This window comes from Zonotrichia leucophrys, chromosome 19, assembly GCF_028769735.1.
Source record: "Zonotrichia leucophrys gambelii isolate GWCS_2022_RI chromosome 19, RI_Zleu_2.0, whole genome shotgun sequence".
NCBI classification, from domain to species: domain Eukaryota; kingdom Metazoa; phylum Chordata; class Aves; order Passeriformes; family Passerellidae; genus Zonotrichia; species Zonotrichia leucophrys.
Window position 1 is genome coordinate 174,543 of NC_088188.1, and position 20,741 is coordinate 195,283.

The 20,741-nt window shown below is 55.6% G+C and overlaps 1 protein-coding gene across 1 annotated transcript; it reads right to left on the reverse strand.

The window, feature by feature from the left end:
- Window positions 1-477: 477 nt before the first annotated feature.
- Window positions 478-18,061, reverse strand: MLXIPL (MLX interacting protein like). Its single transcript, XM_064729485.1, has 17 exons — window positions 17,730-18,061; window positions 11,714-11,820; window positions 11,488-11,570; window positions 11,208-11,297; window positions 10,958-11,002; window positions 10,468-10,666; window positions 9,714-9,791; window positions 6,069-6,241; window positions 5,392-5,986; window positions 4,697-4,770; window positions 4,186-4,360; window positions 3,427-3,539; window positions 3,146-3,265; window positions 2,814-2,941; window positions 2,388-2,511; window positions 1,127-1,256; window positions 478-703 (listed from the first exon to the last, which is right to left on the reverse strand). Exons 1-17 carry the CDS (start codon window positions 18,023-18,025, stop codon window positions 570-572), a joined length of 2,664 nt encoding a protein of 887 aa, XP_064585555.1. The 5' UTR covers window positions 18,026-18,061; the 3' UTR covers window positions 478-569.
- Window positions 18,062-20,741: the final 2,680 nt, after the last annotated feature.

The following is a 20,741-nucleotide window of genomic DNA, read 5'->3' on the forward strand; positions in this document are numbered from 1 at the left end:
CACAAAGCCCCGTAAACCCCCCCAGACCCTCTTCTAACACTCCCCCAGACCCTCTTCTAACACTCCCCCAGCACCGGAGCACCCCAGCCCGTGCCTTCGACGAAGCCCGGGCTCCTCTCATCCCAGCTTCTACGTCCCCCCCACCCCGGTCCCCGCCCTCATGCTCCCCAATCCCGGCTCTCCTCCAGTTCCGGCTCCCCCAGGTCCCGGCCCTCAACCCCCCCAGCTCTTACCTTAACCCCGCCCCCTGCCCCCGCCAGCCCCTGCCCGCACCTCCCTTCATTCCCCCCCGCCACAGCCTCTTCCTTCACTTGCCCCCAAGCTCGGTTTCCCTCATTTCCCCCAGCCCCTGGCCCCACTCCCAGTCCCGGCTTTCACGGCTTCCGGTGTCATCCCGCTCAGTCCCGGCCCTTCCCGGCCGTGCCCAAAGCGGCGCCGGGGCTGAAGAACCAGGCGGAGTCCGTGGCACAGCAAGTCCTTTATTGCAGGGGGACAGGGCGGAACAGCCCTCGTGCAGTCCCGGCTCCCCACGCCGGTGCCCGTTGGACACCCCGGAGCCCCTGGAGCAGTCAGATGGAGGGCGTCCCAGCGCCGCCAGAGCGTCCCAGCGCCGCCACTGCCTGCGCCGCCTGCTCGGGGACACGGGCCGGGTCGCTGAGGATGGACGTGGAGATGCTCAGCTGCCGCAGGGAGCTCAAGACGGCTGCGGGGATAGGGGACGGGGCTGGAAGGCGTGACCCATCCTGGGGAACACGGCGCTGCCCGGCCCTGTTCCAGCCCCCGGAATGGTGGGACTGGTCGCTTCCACAGCCCCAGAAGACGCGGTGGAAGGAAACCTTCCCTGAGAGTGGGTTTGGGGAGGGCTGAGGGCCTTTGGGCAGGGCTGAGCCTGCCCTACCAGGACATGGAGTTAGGACACTTCCGGCTTAGCCGGGGCGTGGGTGTGACAGGAGCACGGGAAATCACTGAGAAGGAGCCCAAGGACATTCCACAGATCAGCCCTGCTATCCCCCAGGACACCCCTGTTCTTTTCCCCTCTGCCTTTTGAGGATGCCTTTCCTGGACTGAGAAGTCCATGCCAACCCAACTTGCTCAGGGTGCCACTGCCAGGCACAGGGTCACCTACTTGGCCGAAGCGCTGGGAGGGAGCAGTGCTGATCCAGCCAAGCGAGGGATGTTTGGGTGAGGCTCTCCATGCTGGCTGTGGACACCATGCCATTGAAAGACTCGAAGAGGGGCCGGATGATGACACTGAACTGGTGGGATCAGAGGAGTTAAGGACCAGCTTTGCTATGACAAGGGTCTCACTCCTCCCAGGTGTGGGCATCACCCTCATATGGCAGTAGGACAGACTTTCTTGTCTGGACACGGAGCAGAACTGCTGGGACAGCAGGACAGGCCATGGAACAGACCTGCTGACTGCCTTCCCAGCACAGCACCTCACCTGGCACTAGCCCAAACTGCTAGGGTGATGGCATAAGTGTCACCTGGGTAGGCAGTGGGAGAGATGCAAAAGCCCTGTCATGGCTGGGGCTACAGAAAAGGTTGCTGAGACAGAAGACATGTCCTCCAGAGCAGGTCAGGGAACAAGCTAGCAAAGTGCTCCGGGGCAAGGCAGGACATCAGTGTGTCCCATAAGCTCCCCTATTGCTTCCAACCTGCAGGGACCAGCCTGCAGATTTTGTGCAGGCAGTAATCCACAGGGATACCTCTATCACAAGCATATCCTAGAGCCCATGTTGGCTTTACGATACTCTGTGTCCTGAGGAAGGAGCTCCCCAGCCCTGCATCAGAAGTCACCTCTGCCTGGTCCAGATGCCCTGTGCTGGATGGGACCATGGGCAGCAGTGCCTTTCATCACTCTGCCACTTGGGATTTCACACACCTCAAAGGCTCTGCCAGTGAGTCCCAGTGTGTCTAAATTGTGCTCAGAGAGGAACAGATCCAGCTCTTTGCCCACAGGTTCCTTGGCCCTTGATCCTCCTCCCATTCCTGTGCTTCCAGGGTATGGCATGCAACCACGAAGACCAAGCCATCATGTCCACAGCTTTGTGTCTGAACCTTTCCTAATCCATGGCTGCTGCCTCTCAGAGCCAGTTCCCATGTCATCGAGAGCAATTCCCTCCATAAGCTTAGCTCCACTTCCCTTCTCCCTGAGGACCATTTACCAACTGTTTTTGATCCCTTGGAGCAGAATATCCCTCCTAAACACAGAATATCAGCATGTTCCCACCATGCGACTTTGGCTGGGAATCATCTCCCTGTCGTCCCCAAAGCCTCCTGAGCTTGAGGGACCCCGAAGACCCAATAGCAGCGGATGAACCAGAGCACCTGGTGCCTCTGGTGGAGGGTGGGATGGAGCAGCAGGCACTGGCCCCGAAGGATACAATCCAGAACTTCCAGTTCTGCAACGTGGAGGAGCGAACATACTCGTCAAACATTCTGCGCATGTGGTCAAAGCGCTGCCGTGTGATGGGCACCCCTGTGGCCGGCAGCTGCTCCTGGCACAGGCTGTGGGGCACAACCAGTATTGTGGGGCCATGTTCGGGACTGGGAGCTATGGAAACTCAGCAGGAGTTGCCAGACAATGTCCCCCTCCCAGGGCAGGTGTAAGACCTGGCCCTGCCTCTGTCCTGCCTCTTGAACATCAGCCCTCCCACAGAGAGGGTTTGAGGAGGGACAGTCAGCTGGGAGGTGCTCCAGGGAGACCTGCCATGTCCTGCTGCCATCCTGCCATATCCTGCTGCTTGCCCTGCCTGGCTACCCCAAAGCAGGCAGTGCTCCCCCATCTCCCCCAGCCACGCCCCCCTTACTTGATGGAGCCATTGAGCTCCTCGATCTGCTCCCGCAGACGCTGTGCCTCATCCTGCAGAGCTGCCCGCTCCTGCTGCAGCTTGCAGATATACTCGGCTGTCTTCTGCAGGGTGGTGGCCTTGCTGACCTGGGGGGGCGTGGGGTGAGACGGGAAGGGGGCCCAGACCACCCTCACACAGCTGCACTGTGTGCCTGCTGTGTGCTCCAGCCTCCTGCACCACAGGCTGGGGTGCAGGAGAGGAGCTCTGAGCTGTGGGTCACAGCAGGGATGCAGTGTCTCTGGGTGATGTGCCGTGTCCCTCCATGTCCAGGGCTGGCCCTGGGTTCTCACCTTGATGCTGGGCTGAGCACTCAGTGTGCTCACCAAGCTGTGCAGTGTGGTGAAGCCAAGCTTGATGTTGAAGCGTCTCTTCTGCTCAGCGGAGATGTGTGTGATGCGGCGGCTCTCCAGCTGCAGGTCAGCGCCATCAGGCACCTCCCCGCAGCAGGGACAGCCATGGGCCAGCAGCCCCACTGGGAACAGGCTGGCCCAAAGCTTGAAGTGAGGGTGGAGGGTGTCTTGGGGGGAGGAGGAAAAGCGGGTGCATATAAAGTTGGCAGCTTCTGCCATACCTTGGTGGACTCAGGCCTTCCCGGACGGGACATGGGCTGGTGCAGGGAGATGCTAGTGCCCTGCCTTGCAGTGGGTCCTGGGGAAGCCTGGCTGGGCTTGGGCCAGTCACTGCCTGAAAAAGGGAACGTGCTGCTCTGAAGAGAGGGATAGCAACAGCACTCATGACAAGGTGACATCTCAGCACCTGGGGCAGGCAGAGAGGGGCATTCCACAGTGCTGCCCCCACCTCAGGACAAGCCACCCCACTCAGCTGATTGGGATGCTCCTCTTCAGCCTCCAAGCACACATTATCCCAAGTCCCTCTCATTTTACAGTTGTTCAGAAATGGGAACATCTGGGATTCGAGGTTTTAAATTCCCAGCATTTCTTGGGGTGGAAATTGCATGGAAAGAGGTGTGAGGGCAGCAAGGTTGTGGTGAGCAGCACCAAACTGAACTGGGAACAACACCAGAGCCTGGTTTCCAGCAGCCACACTGGTTATTGTGGGTGAAAGCGGATGCTTCTTGCTCCAAAACCAAGCTCCGGGGTTTCAAAACCACAGTCGGACATTTTGCTCCATTTTTGTCTTTCCCTATTTCTGCTTTTGCTGCTGGAGAAAGAAGCAGGTGGAAGGGCGCAGAAGGAAACCTCCATGCTCATCAAATTAAATAGAAATAGCCAGGATTGCAGCCAAAATGAAAATTCCCACAGTGCTTGGTCTGAGCTCTCTGCAGGAGCCCCAGTGCCCTGTGGAGCTCCTTGGGGTGCTCCAGACTCACCACAAGCTGAGGTGGGGGACAGCTGCTCTGCCTTGGTGACTTGCAGGGGGCCCAGCTGTGTGCCCACTGTGTGCAGCAGCACTTGAGAAGGGCTGGAACCAGGAGCCAGTCCTGGGCTCATCTGGGACATTCTGGAGAGGAAGGTGGCAGGGACTTTGGAGACAGTGCTCTGCTGCTGGGAGAAGACAGAGGAAGGGGAGTTGAGGGATCAACACCTCATGCACACCAGGTTGCACTAGGATGTGCAGCCCCTGCCACTATCTGCAGGGGCAGCCACAATGCCCCAGAAAAGGGGCCCTGCAAGTGAGATGTCTCTTACCTCTGCCTTGGTTGTTTTAAAGAAGAAACTCAGGCAACTCCAGCCATCCCCAGCCACCCAGCCATGTGCCCCCTCCTTCCCTCCATTTCTGTCCAGCCCACACCAAAATGTGACCCCCAGAACCCATCTCCACCCCTTCCCCAGCAGCCAGGAGGAGGCAATTCCCAACCTGGGGGGTTGTTGAGTGCTTACCTCAGAGACAGGGGTCATGGGCATGAGTCCTGCACCTATTGGGCAAGGGATATCCAGCGCCAGGTCCTGCTTGGCTGAGGGGGCACGAAGCAGATGGGCATTGCTATGTGGGGCTCTTGGGGCTGGGGTGACCTTCCCTGCCCCAGGAGACAGCTAGCCCCTCTCTGCACCAGAACTGCTGCAGCCCCTTCCCTGCTGGATTGCCCCAGAGAACAGGGATGCACCTCTGGAGGAGTCTGTTCTCCTCACAGGAGAGTTCTCAGGAGCTTCAGGCAGGCAGGGAGCTCCAGCCCCTCCTCAAGCAAGCAGAGGGCCATAACTGTGCCCAAGGGACCGTCCCATCACACCCACAGGCAACATATCAGGCAGGACAGCAGTGAACCCCCCCAGCCTGTTGTGCCAACAGGGCCATAAAGACCAGATTAGGGACTCTAGGAATTTCCTAGCAGTGCCTGTTGCCAAGTCCTGGGGCTGGGCGGCATTTCCCTCTGAGGCCACTGAAGCCAGGGCTGATCCCTCAGACACGGCTTCACCCCTGGGTTTGGAACTACCCCAGTATGGGGACTGCCTTGTGCCCTGCCCAGTATTCTCTGTGTCCCAACCCCAGGAAGAAATGGGGCCCCCACTCTGATCCCCACAACAGCATGCCCCCCACCTCACTCCGGTGTCCCCCGACAGCCCCCCAACCCTGTTACCTGTGGTCAGGAGCTGGCTCGGGCAGGGGTTGGGCTCAGGCAGGTGGGACAGGGGGTGTCCTGGCAGCCTCCTTGCCTTGGTGCCACTGGACTTCACTTTGGGCCGCCCACCCTCACCCTGGGGTGGCCCCTTGGCGGGAGTAAACCTGGGGTTACCCAGCAGGGCAGGGGGCAGGAGCTGGGAGACAGCAGGGCTGGAGTACCCCTGGGGCCCCATGCCTGTGGCATGGCCCAGTCCTGGGACGTAGGGGGCAAAGCAAGGGCTTGAGAGAGGGGAGGCAGGGTGAGTGGCAAGCGAGGGGTCAGGTGAACTGCTGTAGGGGAACTTGGAGCGGGAGGCCGAGGTGGGGGAGAAGGGGGATTCCAGGCTCAGCAGTGGTGCCCGGGAGGATGGGATGGGGGGGACATAGGGGGGTGCTGGTGGCTCCAGGCTGAGGCACTTGCCAGGAAAGTCGTACTGCAGTGTGGGCTTGTGTCGGAGCTGGGGGCTGAGGCTGCTGGGTGCCACGTCGGGGGGTTCGGGGGGCAGGGGGGCCAGGGGCAGCTCAGAGCCCAGGAAGGCGCTGTGGAGGCTGAGCTGGGAGGCACCACTGGGCTGCAGAAGACATGGCAGGGTCAGGGTGGGTGACTGGTACACCACCAGTAAGCCAAAGGCTGCAGGCTGGGATTTCACTCACCTGGAGGAGAGTGCCAGGTAGGAGTGGGGCCTCGGGGCTCACAGGCAGGCCCCGAGAACCCATCAGGGACCCTCCACTGTTGAACAGGGGCTCAGCCATGGGCGAGAAGCAGGATGGATCCTGGTAGCCCGGTTGTGTCTGAGATGGGGGTGGCCGGTGGCTGGTGAAGATTTCTGCAGAGTCAAGTAGAGACACAGTGACTGGCATAAATGGACCTGCCCAGAGAGGATGGGGATGCCCTGGGGCATGACAGGTGGAACCATACCCTGCTACTGGCACTCTGCACTTTTTGGGGCCAGGGCAGCTCAAGCACATTTTCACCCATGACCAACAAGTTCTGTGCTGCCCACTCCAGTGCTGCTGTGCGTGCAGCCTGTGGCTAACCACATCCCATGGCCTTCCTGAAGCCAAGCCGCGTGACCCTGCTGCGACTCCCGCTCCCTTCCTCTCTCCTTCCCACAGCCCTGGTCCTTCCGCAGGCCCAGACACCACAGCACAAAGGGTGGGCCCCACACTTTTGGCAGCTGTCTCCCTGGGCACATCAGCCCCATGAATGCCTCAGTGCCTGTGTCAATGCTGGCTCTAGCATCACCACAGGGAGGGTTTATCATGGAGAGGATGACTGTGGGACACAGATGGCATTGCTGGATGCTTCCCTGTAGGATGGAGTAGGAGAGTTCACTAGGTTTGTTGTCCAGCAGCCACTGGCACAGGTGCAGTGCCTGAGCAGCCACTGGGGACAGGCACTTGCACCTCCTCTGGGAAGCACCCAGCTATGCTCTCCAGCCCTTGGCTAGCACTGGCAGTGCCAGCTCCAGGCCCTGCTGCTAGTTCTGCCCACTTGGTGTATACAACCATGCTCAGAGCTGTGATCCAGGCTCCAGCAGCTGGGGTGCCTTGGCTGGGACCCACAAAGGCCTAAGACTCTGCTGAATCTACACCAGAGGAGCAAACACGCCAGCACTGTGGGATGGCAGGAGACTGGGCATGGTGATGTTTCCAGCACGCCATGCACTACCATCTGAGGGGAACACTGATGTGAGACAGGACAGAGCCACTACTGAGATGTCCCAGTCAGCTGTCAGAGTGCCCCTTACCCCTGCAACAGCCATGGTGAATGCCTGACAGCATGTCAGGGCCATCCCTGCCCCTCCAAAGGCCAGCACTTTGTATGTGCTGCAGTACTGCCAGGCAGGAACTCGGCCTTTCTGGGATGCAGTGCAGCCCCACATTGCTCCCACCTCAGCCATGCTCACACCAGGATGTCCCTGCTACCAGCGCTGAAGCTCTGCAGGTATTTATAGGAATTTGTGATGCCCAGCCTGCAGATCCTATTGTGCCTCTCACCATGCCTGTCAGACCCTCTTGTGCCTCTCACTGTGCTACAGGTATGGAAGATGCCTGGCAGTCCCTGGGAGCCTTGTCCTCCCTTTCTCCTGCCTCTTCCTCACCCCACAGCTCTTGCCCATGCTCCTCCTCACTGTTGTATCACCCTGTTACACTTGAGGCAGTGTGGCATGGCCAGGGCGCAGCCTGCTCAAGGGAGAAGAGCCTGCATGGTCAGCAAACCACAGCTTTGGTATCCTGCTCAAACCTAGGGTTGCTCTCCAATGTGATTGGGCCTTTCCAACCCAAAGACCCTTCAGCACTTGTCCCAGGCTTTGGGGAGAGTCCTGCAGTGCAGCAGGGCATTGCCACCCCATGGGACGGACAGCCCAGCCCCAGTGCCCAGCACCAATCCTACCTGAAGCACAGTGCCAGCAGGGCACAGGGCTGGGCTGTTCCCTCGCCTCTGCCATCAGGACTTGTCCATCTGCCTCACACCGCACTCCAGCACCCGCCGCAGACACAAGATGCTTCCTCATTTGGGGATTGGTTTGCAGGCACTGACTGACAGGCACTGAGCTCTGCCACACCACCCCACACAATGACAGCCCTGTGACCCCATGGTGCCTACCCCACATGCCTGCCCTGTGTAGCTCTGCATGAGGCTGCTGGGTGATCCTTGCTCCAAAGCTGCCTGCCCTGCTGAAAAAGTGACGTTTTGGGACATAATTGGGTTGGCTGGCACCCAGCACCCCAACCTCCTCTCCCCACTCTCCCCACGGTCCCAGGGGTGCATGGCATACACAGTGCTCAGATGTAACACCTTATCACCTGGGGAGCTGCTCCATCCAGGACAAAACTCCCATCAAAAGATCTCCAAGCACCCCAGAGGATGCTCTGTCCCAGAACACACTAAGCCTTGCAGACCAGGAGCCACAGATAGACTGGGGACCCTCCCTATCCCCAGCAGTGTCCCTGGTCTGAGGCACTGGACATGGTCAGAGCAGGAAGGGATGTTTCCTTGTAATGTGGTCTGCAGTAAGACCCATCCCATTGCCAAGAAGCACCCTAAAGCAAAAGGCCTTTTTCCCAGAAAAAAGCTAACCTAACTGATATATTGGTTCAGAAAGGAACCACCGTGCTCCTGCCATCTCCTGTTGAGCTTGAGACCATGCTGGGCCCTCAGAGAGGTGCTGGAGCTGCTGCTGCAACACCATACAGGCCCTCTCAGGATAAGGAACACTTACCAAGTGTCAATTTAACCCTCTTGGAGATGTCACACTTTCTAGGAACTGATGACCCACTTGGGGCACCAGGGGCAGAAGGTGAAGCACCAACCATGGCAACAGACCCTCTTCCCAGCATGCCTGACTCTGATGGGATCTCTGATTAAAATGAGTTTGAGAGGGTGGTGGCAGGAGTCTTCTCACCTCATCCATCCCAAGAGTATCCATCCCAAGGGCACCCATGCTACCACCTGCCCTGGCACATGGAGTGCCTAGCCTGCTCCCTGCCGGCATCTGGTCTTGCAACACCCCACCGCCATATGGTGCAAGTACCCTTTTTATTTCCTCCTCCAGGAAGTGGAGACAGGCCATGGAGCTCCAGGCTGCTCACACAGGGGTCTGGAGATGCTGGTGCTGCCCAAGGACACTAGCTATAGTTGGGTAGCCAGCAGGCTCCCACCCTGCACGATGTGCATAGGCTACCAGCTCTGACATGTTAGAGGGCAAAGCTGGTCCCCAACAGTGCCTTGCCCTGGCATTTGGGGACACTGCTGTGACCAGGACATGTCCCAGCTGAGCTGGAAACCAGGGCCAGACTTGTCTTTGGTCAGCCTGGCAGGGACAGTGACTTGTCCCCAGGGGATGTAGCACAGCCCTGTGCAGGGTCCTAGCTCCAAGCCAACCACCCAGGCTGGCTGGGCAGTGGGGTGAGGAGGGGACTCAGCAGAACCTACTCTCTAGAGGTTTCCTCTTCCTCTGGGGGACAATTGTCCTTCCTCTATTTGCAGTCAAAATGAGGGCCTTTAGCACTCCTGGAAATAACCTCTTTTTGTAGAAATCCCCTCCCACACCTCATGGCCAAGCCCTTCCTGACCTTCTGTGCCTCTTTCCAGGGTCAGGCAGGTACAACAAGGCTCTGCCTTCAGCCCCTGCCCATCCATGCTGCTTTTCCCATGCCATTAGATGTCCAGTGCTTTCTGCCTGTCTCAGCAATTCCCACTACTGCCAGGCCAAACCTGTGTCCCTCCATTTTAAGCAGTCACGGTGTGCAGGACTGGGTGGGATGTGGTACTGCATCCAGGCTGCCTCTTACCTGATATGTCCATGTCATCCAGGCTGGGCTGCAGGGGTGCCAAATCCGGCTGTATCATGTCAGCATTCCCAACATACGCTGGAAGAGGGCAGAGCTGGAACATCAAAGCCCAGATACTGCATCCCTGAGACCCACCTTGAGGGCTGCTCCCACCACTGCTCTGATAGCTACCTGGCTTCCACACCTCTGTGTCACCCCAGAATCACCCTGTATCACTGCACCCTGCCCTGGGCAGGGATATAAGTGCCTACCCTGAGGAGAGCCAGGGCCATCCCATCCCATCTCACCACTGTCCATCAGCCCCTCTAGGGCCTCATCCAGTTCCCAGGAACCCCAGTGAAAGGCTGATTCTTGGCACAGAACCTGGCTGGAGCTGCAGATGCCCGAGAGACATAGCCAGGTAGGGACAGCAAAGAGTGGCCATGGAAGAAGGACCTGCCTTGGGGGCTGGGGCAAAGTCCTTCATGGTGCTGGTGGTCCCTGGGGAGCTCAGCCCTCAGCATGCTGGTGCATAGGGAACCACAGGAGAAGGGGATGATCCCACCCTGCCCAAACACTCCTCAAGCATCTTCTCCCCTGGTGGCTCCTGTTTGGGAAGAACAGGAACATCCCTTCCCCCTGCCCCATCAGGGCAGATGCCTGGGGACCCTGCCTGCTCAAAAGGACATGGCTGGCAGCTCTCAGGGGCTAAGCCAAGACACAACATCTGGATTCCTCCTCCACATCCTGCGGAAGCATGGTCTGCAGCACCTACCATCTTCAGGGAGTGCCTGGTGGGTGCTGGGCATCTGTGTCATGGTGAAGAGGGTGTCAGATATGTCCGAGAGGAAGGTGTCCAAATCGAAATGCTGCCTACTTGCACGCTCTTCCTCCTCATCCCCAAGCAGCATGGGCACTACGTTGCAGAAGAGCTGGTTGCACCATTTCTCTGTAGGCCTCCAGACATCCTCGTCCTACATGAGGTAGAGCAAAGGAGCCGAGTGGATGCCTTTCATGGGTGGGGTCCATGTCTGCTTCCCTGGCTGCTCCCCTGGCAGCTCCCATGCTCCCTGCAGTGTTTGCTGCCTCCAAACCTTAACTCCTGGCTACTTCCAGAGGGTGAATCCAGCATCCCAGATGCTTAGCATCTCATTCCAATGGGCTTATCATGCCCTGATTTTCTTTGCCCTTCTGCCCAGTGCAGGGGTCCAAACTGTCCTCCCTTTTCTCCCTCTTCCCACCCTCAGCAGTCTCAGCAGACTCACCCTCTTTGGACTGGAGATCCCTCCCTCCCGTGTGGATTTTCGGAGCTGGAAGGAGAAGAGAGCCTAGGTCATGCCCCAGGCAGGGAGAGCTCAGGGGTCAGCCAGCATCCCCCTCCCAGGCTGGCAAAAGCCTGTCACGTCCTGCCCTGTCTGCCATGGCTCCAGGGAGCCATGTTCCATCCATCACACTATTCCATCCCACTGCTGGCACTGCCGCAGGATGGGGAGCAGCATGGCCAGAGCCACTCACCCGCTTCTTATAGTAGATCCTCCATTTGTGGTACTCCCTCATCACCACCTCAATGCGGCGTTTCCAGTAGTTGCCCTCCAGCACAACAGCCTGGGGGGCAAGACAGGGGGTTAAGGCTGAGCTCTCTGGCCCCGCACCCCATAGCCAGGGCTGCTTTCCATATGCCATATCAGAAACACCTTTTCCAGCAAATCTATGAAATGCAACATGTCCCCAGATCCCTGCTGTGCCACACAGACCTTGGTGCTGCCCAAGAGAGCTGCAAGGGATCCTGCCCTACCTCTGGTTTTCGGTGCTCATCAGCCTCCATGCCCTCCAGAGGGGTGATGAAGCCGCACACAGGGTTTTTCCTCCGTTCCACATCTGCACAGGGGAGAATACAGCTGGCTGTATCCATGCCCCATCCCTATCTCTGCACCTGTACACAGTCATTCCAGTGCCAGCCCCATCCCACTGGCACAGCCTGGCATCTGGCAGACAGAGTGGGATCTGGCACCCATACTCACATTGGATGTACCATGCTCTCCAGATCACATTGTTGAGTCGAATTTTATCCCAGCAAAGCAGACGCAGTCCCTTGAAATTCTTCCACTTCGGAGATACTAGCTTCCCACTGAAACACCAAGCAAAGGGGTGGCTGAGGGGCACCACCTCGAAAGATGTACAGGGGCCACCAACCTGGTGGCAGGTCAGGAGCCAGTACAGCCACGTGACTCTGCTGCAGGTACTTGCCAGGCACCTGTGGGAGCACCCACTGGAGCATTCCAAGCTCCTGCACACCCTGGGAGCAGCACTGACCTAAACCCTGAGCTTCACACACCCACAGAAGGCTTCTCAAACCCCTGGATTAAAGCACAGCCCATTGAGGCATTGATTCCTTGATATTTGAACCCCAGCTTTGAGGTGGGATCCTGCCAACTGTGTCCTGGCCCTGGGGGACAGGAAGGTAAGTTTCCTGCCCAGGTGAGATGTGTGGTAACATGCACTGTAGTGCCTCTTTCATCATCACAGTGTTTGGACAGGTAATTCTGACCCTTCCTTTAACACCAGGCAAGGCTTGAAAATGCTGCCTTCAGCTGAGGCAATCAAGGGCAGCCTTTATGGAGGGTCTGGGAAGAGAGGACAACACTGGAGGATGTTCAGGATGTTAAGGGACACTTGCCTGTTCTCCAAGACAGACACATAGTGATACCAGCCAGTCAGAGCTGCCCTGGCTCTCCATACCAATTGCTGCAAACTCGCCCCCCCCAGCCCGAGCTGAGCTCCCCGATTCCCATTTCCTGGTTCCCAGAGGCAGCTGTGTTTGTTCTGCAGCTCATCGTAGTGGTGGTGGTGGTGGTGATGTCCCTGATGGGACCTGCAGTGCAGGAAGCCTCATTTCACTCCTCATCTTGTTTCCATCCAGCCAAGGAACACAGCCCCTCATGTGCAGCCACCGAAAAGCTCCTGAGGGTCCTGCTGCCCCAGGAACTCTGTGGGGAAGGCCAGCGTCCCTCTGCCCTACTTTGGGATCCATTTCACATCTCCAGCTCTCCCAACAACATGGCGTGGGCCTTGGGGCAATGCCAGGTGCTCCAGGGGTCACTTTGAGAGCTAGCTGCAGGCTGCCTGGCATTCCTGCCTGAGAAGCCATGTCCCTCTCCAGCAGACAGTTTTTACCCTAAATATCTTGGTGCTGCTTTGACTTCCACTTTTCCTTGGTACATGCTTGGAGCAGGAAAGGTGGAAGCTGAGTTGGTGTCAGGGTGCTGTATATCCCCTGTTTCCAGCCCCTCCAGGTGCCACACAGCTGTGTCCCCAGGAAGGGGAAGGTGCTGGGAACGAGAGTGGTGCATGAAGCCTCTGATTTGTTCATTAAAGCTGGTGAAACCTCTAAATGTTCTCAAATAATGATTTTGGTGGGTTCTGTTTCAACCTTCCTTGAAATCTGCCTCTGGGAGAGGGAGAAGACTGGGGACCCCTACAATTCCAGCACCTGATGCAGGGATGTGTCTAGGAGCAGGTGCAGGAGTGGATGGGGATGGTCTCCCAAGGGAGACCCAGCCTGACACATGACCCAAGGGGCTGAAGAAGGACCTGTGACTCCAGCCTACAGAGAGTTAAGGCTGACACTGACCACTCTGCTATCACCAGGATTTTGAACTTTCCCCAGGCGCACATGGCAAACAGCAAGATGGTGCCAAGTGGAGGAGCCAATGGAAGGGACAGGATTCCTGGGCACATGGCCAGATCATGCTGGTCAAGGCCATGTTCCTCACTCACAGCCAGCTGAAAAGAGCAGCCTGAGCCTGTGGGACACACCTTGGCCTCGTGTGAGGCCAGTGGGCCATGACTAGGAGTTGCTGTGGGGCCTGGAGGCAGCAGATGCCTTTGAGCTTTATCACCAAATGCTTTTTTCCCCCCTTCATGATCCTTTCAGTTTTGGGGTTTAACAGGCTGATCTTTGCTCCCTGCTATGCCTTGAAAAGGACCCCACCCTTCCCTGCAATTAATCTCCCCTGGGGAGATGGATGCAAACTTCCCATTTGAACCTGGGAAGGTTATAGGGTGCCCCAAACAGGTTGGGGGTCCTGCTGCCTACACTATCAGCAGGAGGGGGACACAGGCCCTGCCACTGGCTACAGGGTGTTTGTGGAATAGGGTGAGGTGGCAACGGGGCTCAGCCTGGGTCAAACACTGGCATGGATCCAGCAGTACCTTGTTTGGTCTGTGACTCATTTACCCATCCAGCAGTTTCAGGGAATGGGGAAAGGGGAAACCTTGGGGAATGACAGAAGAAAGAAGTGCAACTCCCTGCCACAAATGACAGCAGAGCCACAATGCAGCGTGGGTGTGTTTAGCCCAAGCACGAGCCTTTCCCACTCATTAGACCCCCTAGACTGGAGGTCTTCTGCAAGAAAAAATAGGGTTGAACGAAGAACTCCAGTGAGTGCATTCCTGGAGTCTCTGCCTGGTGTTCACTACCCCTGTGTGAGCATTTAAGGCACTGTGAATTAAAGAATCAATAGCAGCAGTTCCACTTCTCCCAGGGGGGACGCAGGCTGACAAAAGGATGAATTAGTAGGGGATTGGCCCCCCAAAGACCTTGTTTTAAATCACAAGAAAGGCTGAGTGTATACTCCAAGAAACTTCCCAGTCTGCTGTCCCTTTCTTGTCAAATCTCTCTGGAGCACCAGACAGATGTTGCCAGGTAAGACCACAAGTGACTGCAGTTCACATCTCCCATTCTGCCCCCAGTTTTCCTTCCTTCGGAAGGATGTTCCCCAGGTCAGTGATTCCCAACAGTAAGGCACAAGAGGGGGTGTGAGCCCAGCCATGACACTCTGCAGGCCACACTGAGGTGATAGAGAGGATGAGCCTTCTCATGCTAAGGCCAAAATGTCAGCAGTTTCTGAAGGAGCTCAGGTCCACCCTCAGCTTTTTGGGTAATGAGATGCAGCCAGGTGGGCTGTAGAGAAAAACAACATTCTAGGGAAGGATTCAACAAATGCAGGATGTTGCAGGAGAATGAGTGGGAAAGTATCATTACACAGGAAGCTGCTCTAAATGTCCAGGAATACACGTAAAAAGGAACTGCTTCATCCTAGCCTTAGGAGGAAAACCTCAGAGAGGGGAGTTGCCTCCCTTTGGGGGATCTGAAGAAACAAATCAAAATGTGGGAAGCAAACCTTGATGTGGAGAGAGCAGTTCTTTACCAGTGCGGAGTGATGCACAGTCCTGCCCATGAAAGGAAGATAAGTCATATCCCCAGAATGATTGCTTAGGCTGAGACAGGACTGCTATAATGTCTGTGAAATGCAGAGGAGGAATGCTGGAGAGGGGAAGAATTCCAGATGTAACCATTGAAAAATATTTAGGGAAAGTTTAGTGAGTTACCTTTGAAATGGTGCGAGTCCAGACAGCAAAGGATGGGTGGCTGCAGCAGTCACAGCTCATGAGGGGACAGGGTAGTTTTCCCCTCTGCTCCACTATGGCAAAGTCTGGACATTGTGTCCAATGGACAAGAGAAGGAGGTTTACAAACTGGAGTGGTCCTGGAGGAGGATATCAAGGTCGTTGGGGACTAATATATGTGACAGAAGAGGACTGTCAAGGATGGGTTTGTTCAGCCTAAAGAAGATGAAGAGAGAATTACTGCCATCAGCTGCCCTAAGGAGGAGACAGAGCCAGATAGTTCTCAAAACATGCACTGAGAAAGGCCAAGGGGAAACAGACATAAGAATTGGAACAGGTAAACTCCAAACTAGAGCCATGGACAGCAATTCCCTGTGGGAGACGGGCAACCCTGAGTAGGCTGGACAGGTGGTGGGGTCACATCTTAGGGCTCCTCCATCTGTCAAAGTGATGGCCCTGAGCAACCTGACCTGGCTTTGGATCTAGCCCTGCCCTGCATGAGGGTGTGTGAGGAACTCCACAGGAGCCTTCCAGGTGACAGCTTACAGTGGTTTCTCCTTGGTTAGGAAGTTAGTCTGAGCTTAACTGTGGGTGCTCTCCTGAGGAGGATACTGGGCTGGTGACCCCAGCTGAGGCTGTGCTGCCTCTGGGAACCTGGCTGGGAGGGGAAGTGTGAAATGGCAGGTGATGCAGAGAAGTATCAAATCAGACAACACTAAATGTAGAAATGCACCAGAAACACTTAACTCTATTTTCTCACCCTGATACCTTTCTCCAACTGCTGCCTACAAGTGTGTCAAAAATGTACTAGCAAAAGAAAAGCAAAGTGAGCTGGGTTGCCAGCCTGGAGAAGAGACGGCCCCGGGGAGACCTTAGAGCTCCTCCAGTGCTTAAAGAGGATCCAAGAGAGCTGGAGAAGGATTTTGCTCAAGGGCCTAGAGTGACAGGACAAGGGGGACTGATTTCACAGTGTCCGAGGACAGGGCTAGATGGGACATTGGGAAGAAATTCTTGCCTGTGAGGGTGGTGAGGTACCTGGACAGGACAGGCTGCCCAGAGAAGCTGTGGCTGTCCCATCCCTGGACAAGGCTTAGGTGAGTGTCCCATTACATAGGAGCCAGTATCTGCACTGCCATGTTCACTGCAAGAAGGAAATGTGCCACTGAGAGTCCAGGGAGTAAGGATAACAAGAGCAATGGAACCCTGACTGTAGTGGAATGGCCAGCCCCCAGTCACACACTGTACACCCCAGTACTCCAAGTGTCAATGCCCTTGTATCCTGTCCATTTCCACTCTGCCTGGGGGCTCCAGAGCCCAGGGGCACACTGAAGCTGCCTTGCACTTCATGAGCCTACAGTTTGAGCACCCTGGTGTGACAGTATCTGTTTCTCCAACCTCAAAGCTGCAGGGCTCAGGTATGGAAAAAATGGGGCTGGGAGAGGAAAAGACAGCAAGGCCACCAGTGTCTCTATGACCCCTGTTTGTGGCACTCAGGGTGACCCGCCCAACCAGGAAGCATGATCCTTACCTGGGTCACCCCATGTTGAGGCTCCCTGTGCTCTCAGAGAGCACTGCCTTCCCCAGCCCCTTGGAGCAGAGCTGTGCTGTGCTGGCTGCTGGCAAACTGGGATGATCCCATCCACCACCTAGGATATGGTGATGGGTCAGAAGTCCACTGCTATGTGGGAACTGGAGTGCTGTCTCTCTGCCCAGCATCCCCAAGGATGTCCTGGCAGTGACCACATCCCTATTGCATTGAGCATTCAAGGACTCTAAGACAAACCTGAAAGCTCAGCCATACTGGATGAGGTAATGCACACCTCTTCAAGGCTGCTTTGCTGAGGTTTTGCTTTCACATGGTAGAACATCATCATCATTTGGACATTTTGGGAGAGCTATACACGCAGTTTGGCACTGACTCCAGCAGAGCAAGTCATGCTGATGCCATGCTGGAGAGAACTCAAAACCTTGGGGCTTGGCAAAGGAAGGGAGCTGCCTCAAGAATGTGGACTGTGGCCATAGAAGACACATTGCAGTCTGTCCTGTTGTCACCAAAGAGCTGTCACTGGGCCTTGGCAATTTGTCAGGCAGGGGAACAATGCAGGCACCCATCTGATTTTTCAGGAGAGAAGGAGGAAAGCTTTCAGGAGACCTTGGACGAAACCCATGCAGCCATCCAGTCCCAAGTCCTACTACATGTCATGGAATAACCTCAGGACATGGGGACAGAGTAAAGGATGGAAGGCAGGACTCCTGCTCTGGGCTGGGTTGCCAAAGAACTGAGTGTTAGCAGTCCACAGGGTCACTGCTGCTCTACAGAGTGTGCTAGGTCTGGCCCAGGAGGAAATACAGCTGGGCACAGTGACACCAGATCTCATGGGAAAATGAAGGAGAGTCAAGCTACACGTGGAACAGAGAAGCTTCTCACCTGGCTCCACAGCCAACAACCCGGCATCAGTCCTGAAACTTCCCAGGATGGAAATTTCTGAGCATGTGCCCACATCACAGCCCATGGAGAAGAGGAGGTCAGATGGAAACAAATTCCTGGCTGGGGGATGGGGCTCATCTAGCCTCCTGCTTTCAGCTAGCTGGGGGACCATAAGACACACACAAGGGCTCTGAGACTCACCTGTACTCCAGGCTCATGCACTCAAAGAGCCGGGTGAGGGTCGGGTCAATACTCCGAGGATCAGCCAGCTCGGGCTCAGCACGGTGGTGCCGTCGCCGGGGCAGTGAGTCGCTGTGCGGGCACGACACCATGAAGTGGCCACTGTGGATGACCTGGGAGTAGTTCTGTGTCGCAGCACTGGGTCCTGTGCCACCCACAGCTGCATCCTCTGAGTCAGAGTCAGAGTCGGAGACGGGGCAAGGCCCAACCGGAGGCTCCAGGAAAGGTCCCGGCAGTCCCACCTGAGTTCCTGCCATTCCTGCTGCCTACTGGGGAACCCTTATGGATCTGACCCAGCACTGTGATCTGTGCCCCAGTTGAGCTGAAGCCCTACAGACACTGCATTGGCATCGAGCACATGCTGGACTCCCCAGTACAGAGCACTGGCACCACGCCTCCTCCTAGGCACCTCCTCCAGCCAGCCCACGCCACCGTCTGTTCCTTGCTCTAGGGTTCAGCAGTTGGTTCCCCAGGGCAGACTCACTGCCAGCACTATTTATAGTGCTGGTGGCTGATCCCGCCCATGGCAGACCATCAGCAGGACACGTCCAATGGCCACCAAGCACCAGAGCTTCAGCTCCATGCCACCATCCTGCTCTAGCAGTGTCCTGACAACCCCAGCTTTTACATCCCCCACACACCTGGGGAGGAGCGTCCCCTGCCCCCCCTTGCTGTGGCCAAGGGTTGGCTTGCAGTCGACTCTGTTTACCTGGAGTTAATCACTGATCTGAGGTGCTGGTGGAGTGAAGTGCAGGCAGTATTTACCCAGTGCCTCTGCTTTAATGGATCTCCCTGCACTTTCAAGGGAACAAATACAGATTAAGGGACACAAACAAGTAAAATTATAGCAACGGGCACTCAGCTCAGCGCAATGCCAAGGCACTGAGCCAAGTGCCGAGCTAAGAAACAGCTCAGGAAAGCCTGCACAAAGCTGTGATCCAGCAGGAGAGGGGATACAAACAACAAATATGAGAGAGAACAGATATGAGTTTGGGTATGTGGGATTTACACACCTTGTTGTCATGTAGTCCTTAAAATGAAAGAATCATCAAATCCTGGAATGATTTGTGTTGGAAGGGACCTTAAAACTCATTTCATTCCCCTCCCCTTCTACTAGACCAGGGACACCTTCCACAAGAACAAGTTGCTCAAAGCCCTGTCCAACCTGGCCCGGAGTACTTCCAGGGATGAGGCAGCCACAGCTTTTCTGAGCAGCTTGTGCTTGGACCTCACCACCCTCACAGGAAAATTTTTTTCCCTAATATCCACTCTAAATCCACCCTGGGTTGCCTTCACCTCTGAGGTTTCCTGAGAGATTTGGGCAGGCAGGGCTTGATGCACCAATCCCTGCTCCATGACAGTGGATCTTGGACAAATACAGGATGTGGAATGTGCCATCCCAGTCAGATCTGTGTCGCAAGCATCTGCTCACTGACCTGAGCCACAGAAGGACACAGTACATATAATTTCACATTTAAAACATTTCTTTTCTTTCCAATTTCTGGCAACTTCTTTCCCAGCCCCACAGCCTGGAAGGAGCACACATGCCTGGAAAGCACTCTGGAAAGTACTCAGGCAGAGATCTTAGGTACCTCTGAGGGAGATACAGTATAAACTCAGAATAGACAGCTGCAGACATTGGAACCCTAATCCAGTTTGTAGATGGAGCTGAATACTTTTCATATCACCCAGGTGAGACCAAGAAGGGCCAGCAGCTATCCAGGGTATTTTCCAGATCTGGAAGAAGAATATGCACAAGAAGGTGGTTTGGACAGCTTCTACACTGGTTGGTGCAAACCTCCCTTTCACACCATTTCTTCACTTAAGAACCACGTCTTCATTTTCTAGACATATTTCTGTGGGTCTGCGGCTTTGTTTTCTCCTCTGTGATCCATTACAACCACCTCAGCCTGTCCCAAGCTGCCTGTCAAGATGTTGAAGAGAGAAGTAATTTTAAAACTACTGTCTGTATATATTTTAAAGTAGTAACAGGCATGTGAGTGACCTAGGAAACGAAGAATTAGGCAAGGCACAAAGAAACAAAGATGTCAAAGATACAGATACTTTCTGGACACATTCCACTCATGCTGTGCAAAAGAGACTTCCCAGGATTTTGACCAAAACCATTTGCCATCTGTTCACCAGTCCCAGACAGACTTCAGTTCTCTGAGATAACATCTGTTTGAGGGAAACAGAGAAGTGCATCAATGAGGCTTTTATGAACATCATTACTCCCTCATTCCTGGTCCAGCAGATCTCATGCTGCAGAGAAGGAAAATCTCATAGGCAAAGGGCATCCAGCCTGGAGGAGGGAGTGACAGATCCTTAGTCAACCAGGGAGCAGAGCAGGAGCCCTACACAGGGGCAGGTAGGCTGCAGAGCTGAGGAATTTTGTAAAAGACTGTTTGGGTCCTAAAATGTGTGATGCCATTGGAAATGAGAGTCAATGTTAAGGGTAAAGTGAAGCATATCCCTCACTGTACACTAGGGGACTCTAGATTAATGCTAGTCAAGAGCTAAAGGTAACTGTAAGCAGTTCCCTGTAAACATCAGCTGAAGGTTCATGAGTAATTAAAAAGAAAAAAAGGCTCCAGATATTGCAAGGAAAATATTGCTTGCTCCCGTATAAAGCAAGCTCACAAGTGTGTGTGGCTCTGGTGCCTGGCTCAGAAAAGATGGAGAAACACTGGAAAAGGTCACAGAGATGAAGCAAATGGGTGGTCAGAAGTGGGAATGGCATCCTTGCAAGAAAAGGGATCAGGACTGTTAGGAAAAAGGTGAATGAGGTGACAGGCACTGCCAGTGTAGACATGGATGCAGTAGGAACAGGGAATGGTTGGAGGTGGCTATTCAGCACATTTCAGAGCTGGAGGTTGGAGTGGATGATCTCCAGAGGTCCCTTTGAACCCTGAATATTCTGTGATTCTATGTTTCTAGGGGCACCAGGCAAAGGAAGGGCTGGCATGTTCATCT

What these genes read in the sequence shown, in the direction of transcription:
- MLXIPL (XM_064729485.1), bottom strand. Translation starts at nt 18,025, where the DNA reads ATGGCAGGAACTCAGGTGGGACTGCCGGGACCTTTCCTGGAGCCTCCG. An exon ending in TGCATGAGCCTGGAGTACAG is followed by an intron (nt 11,821 to 17,729) that starts GTGAGTCTCAGA and finishes TTGGTGTTTCAG; the next exon opens with TGGGAAGCTAGTATCTCCGA. An exon ending in CCTCCCAGCGCTTCGGCCAA is followed by an intron (nt 704 to 1,126) that starts GTAGGTGACCCT and finishes CTATCCCCGCAG; the next exon opens with CCGTCTTGAGCTCCCTGCGG.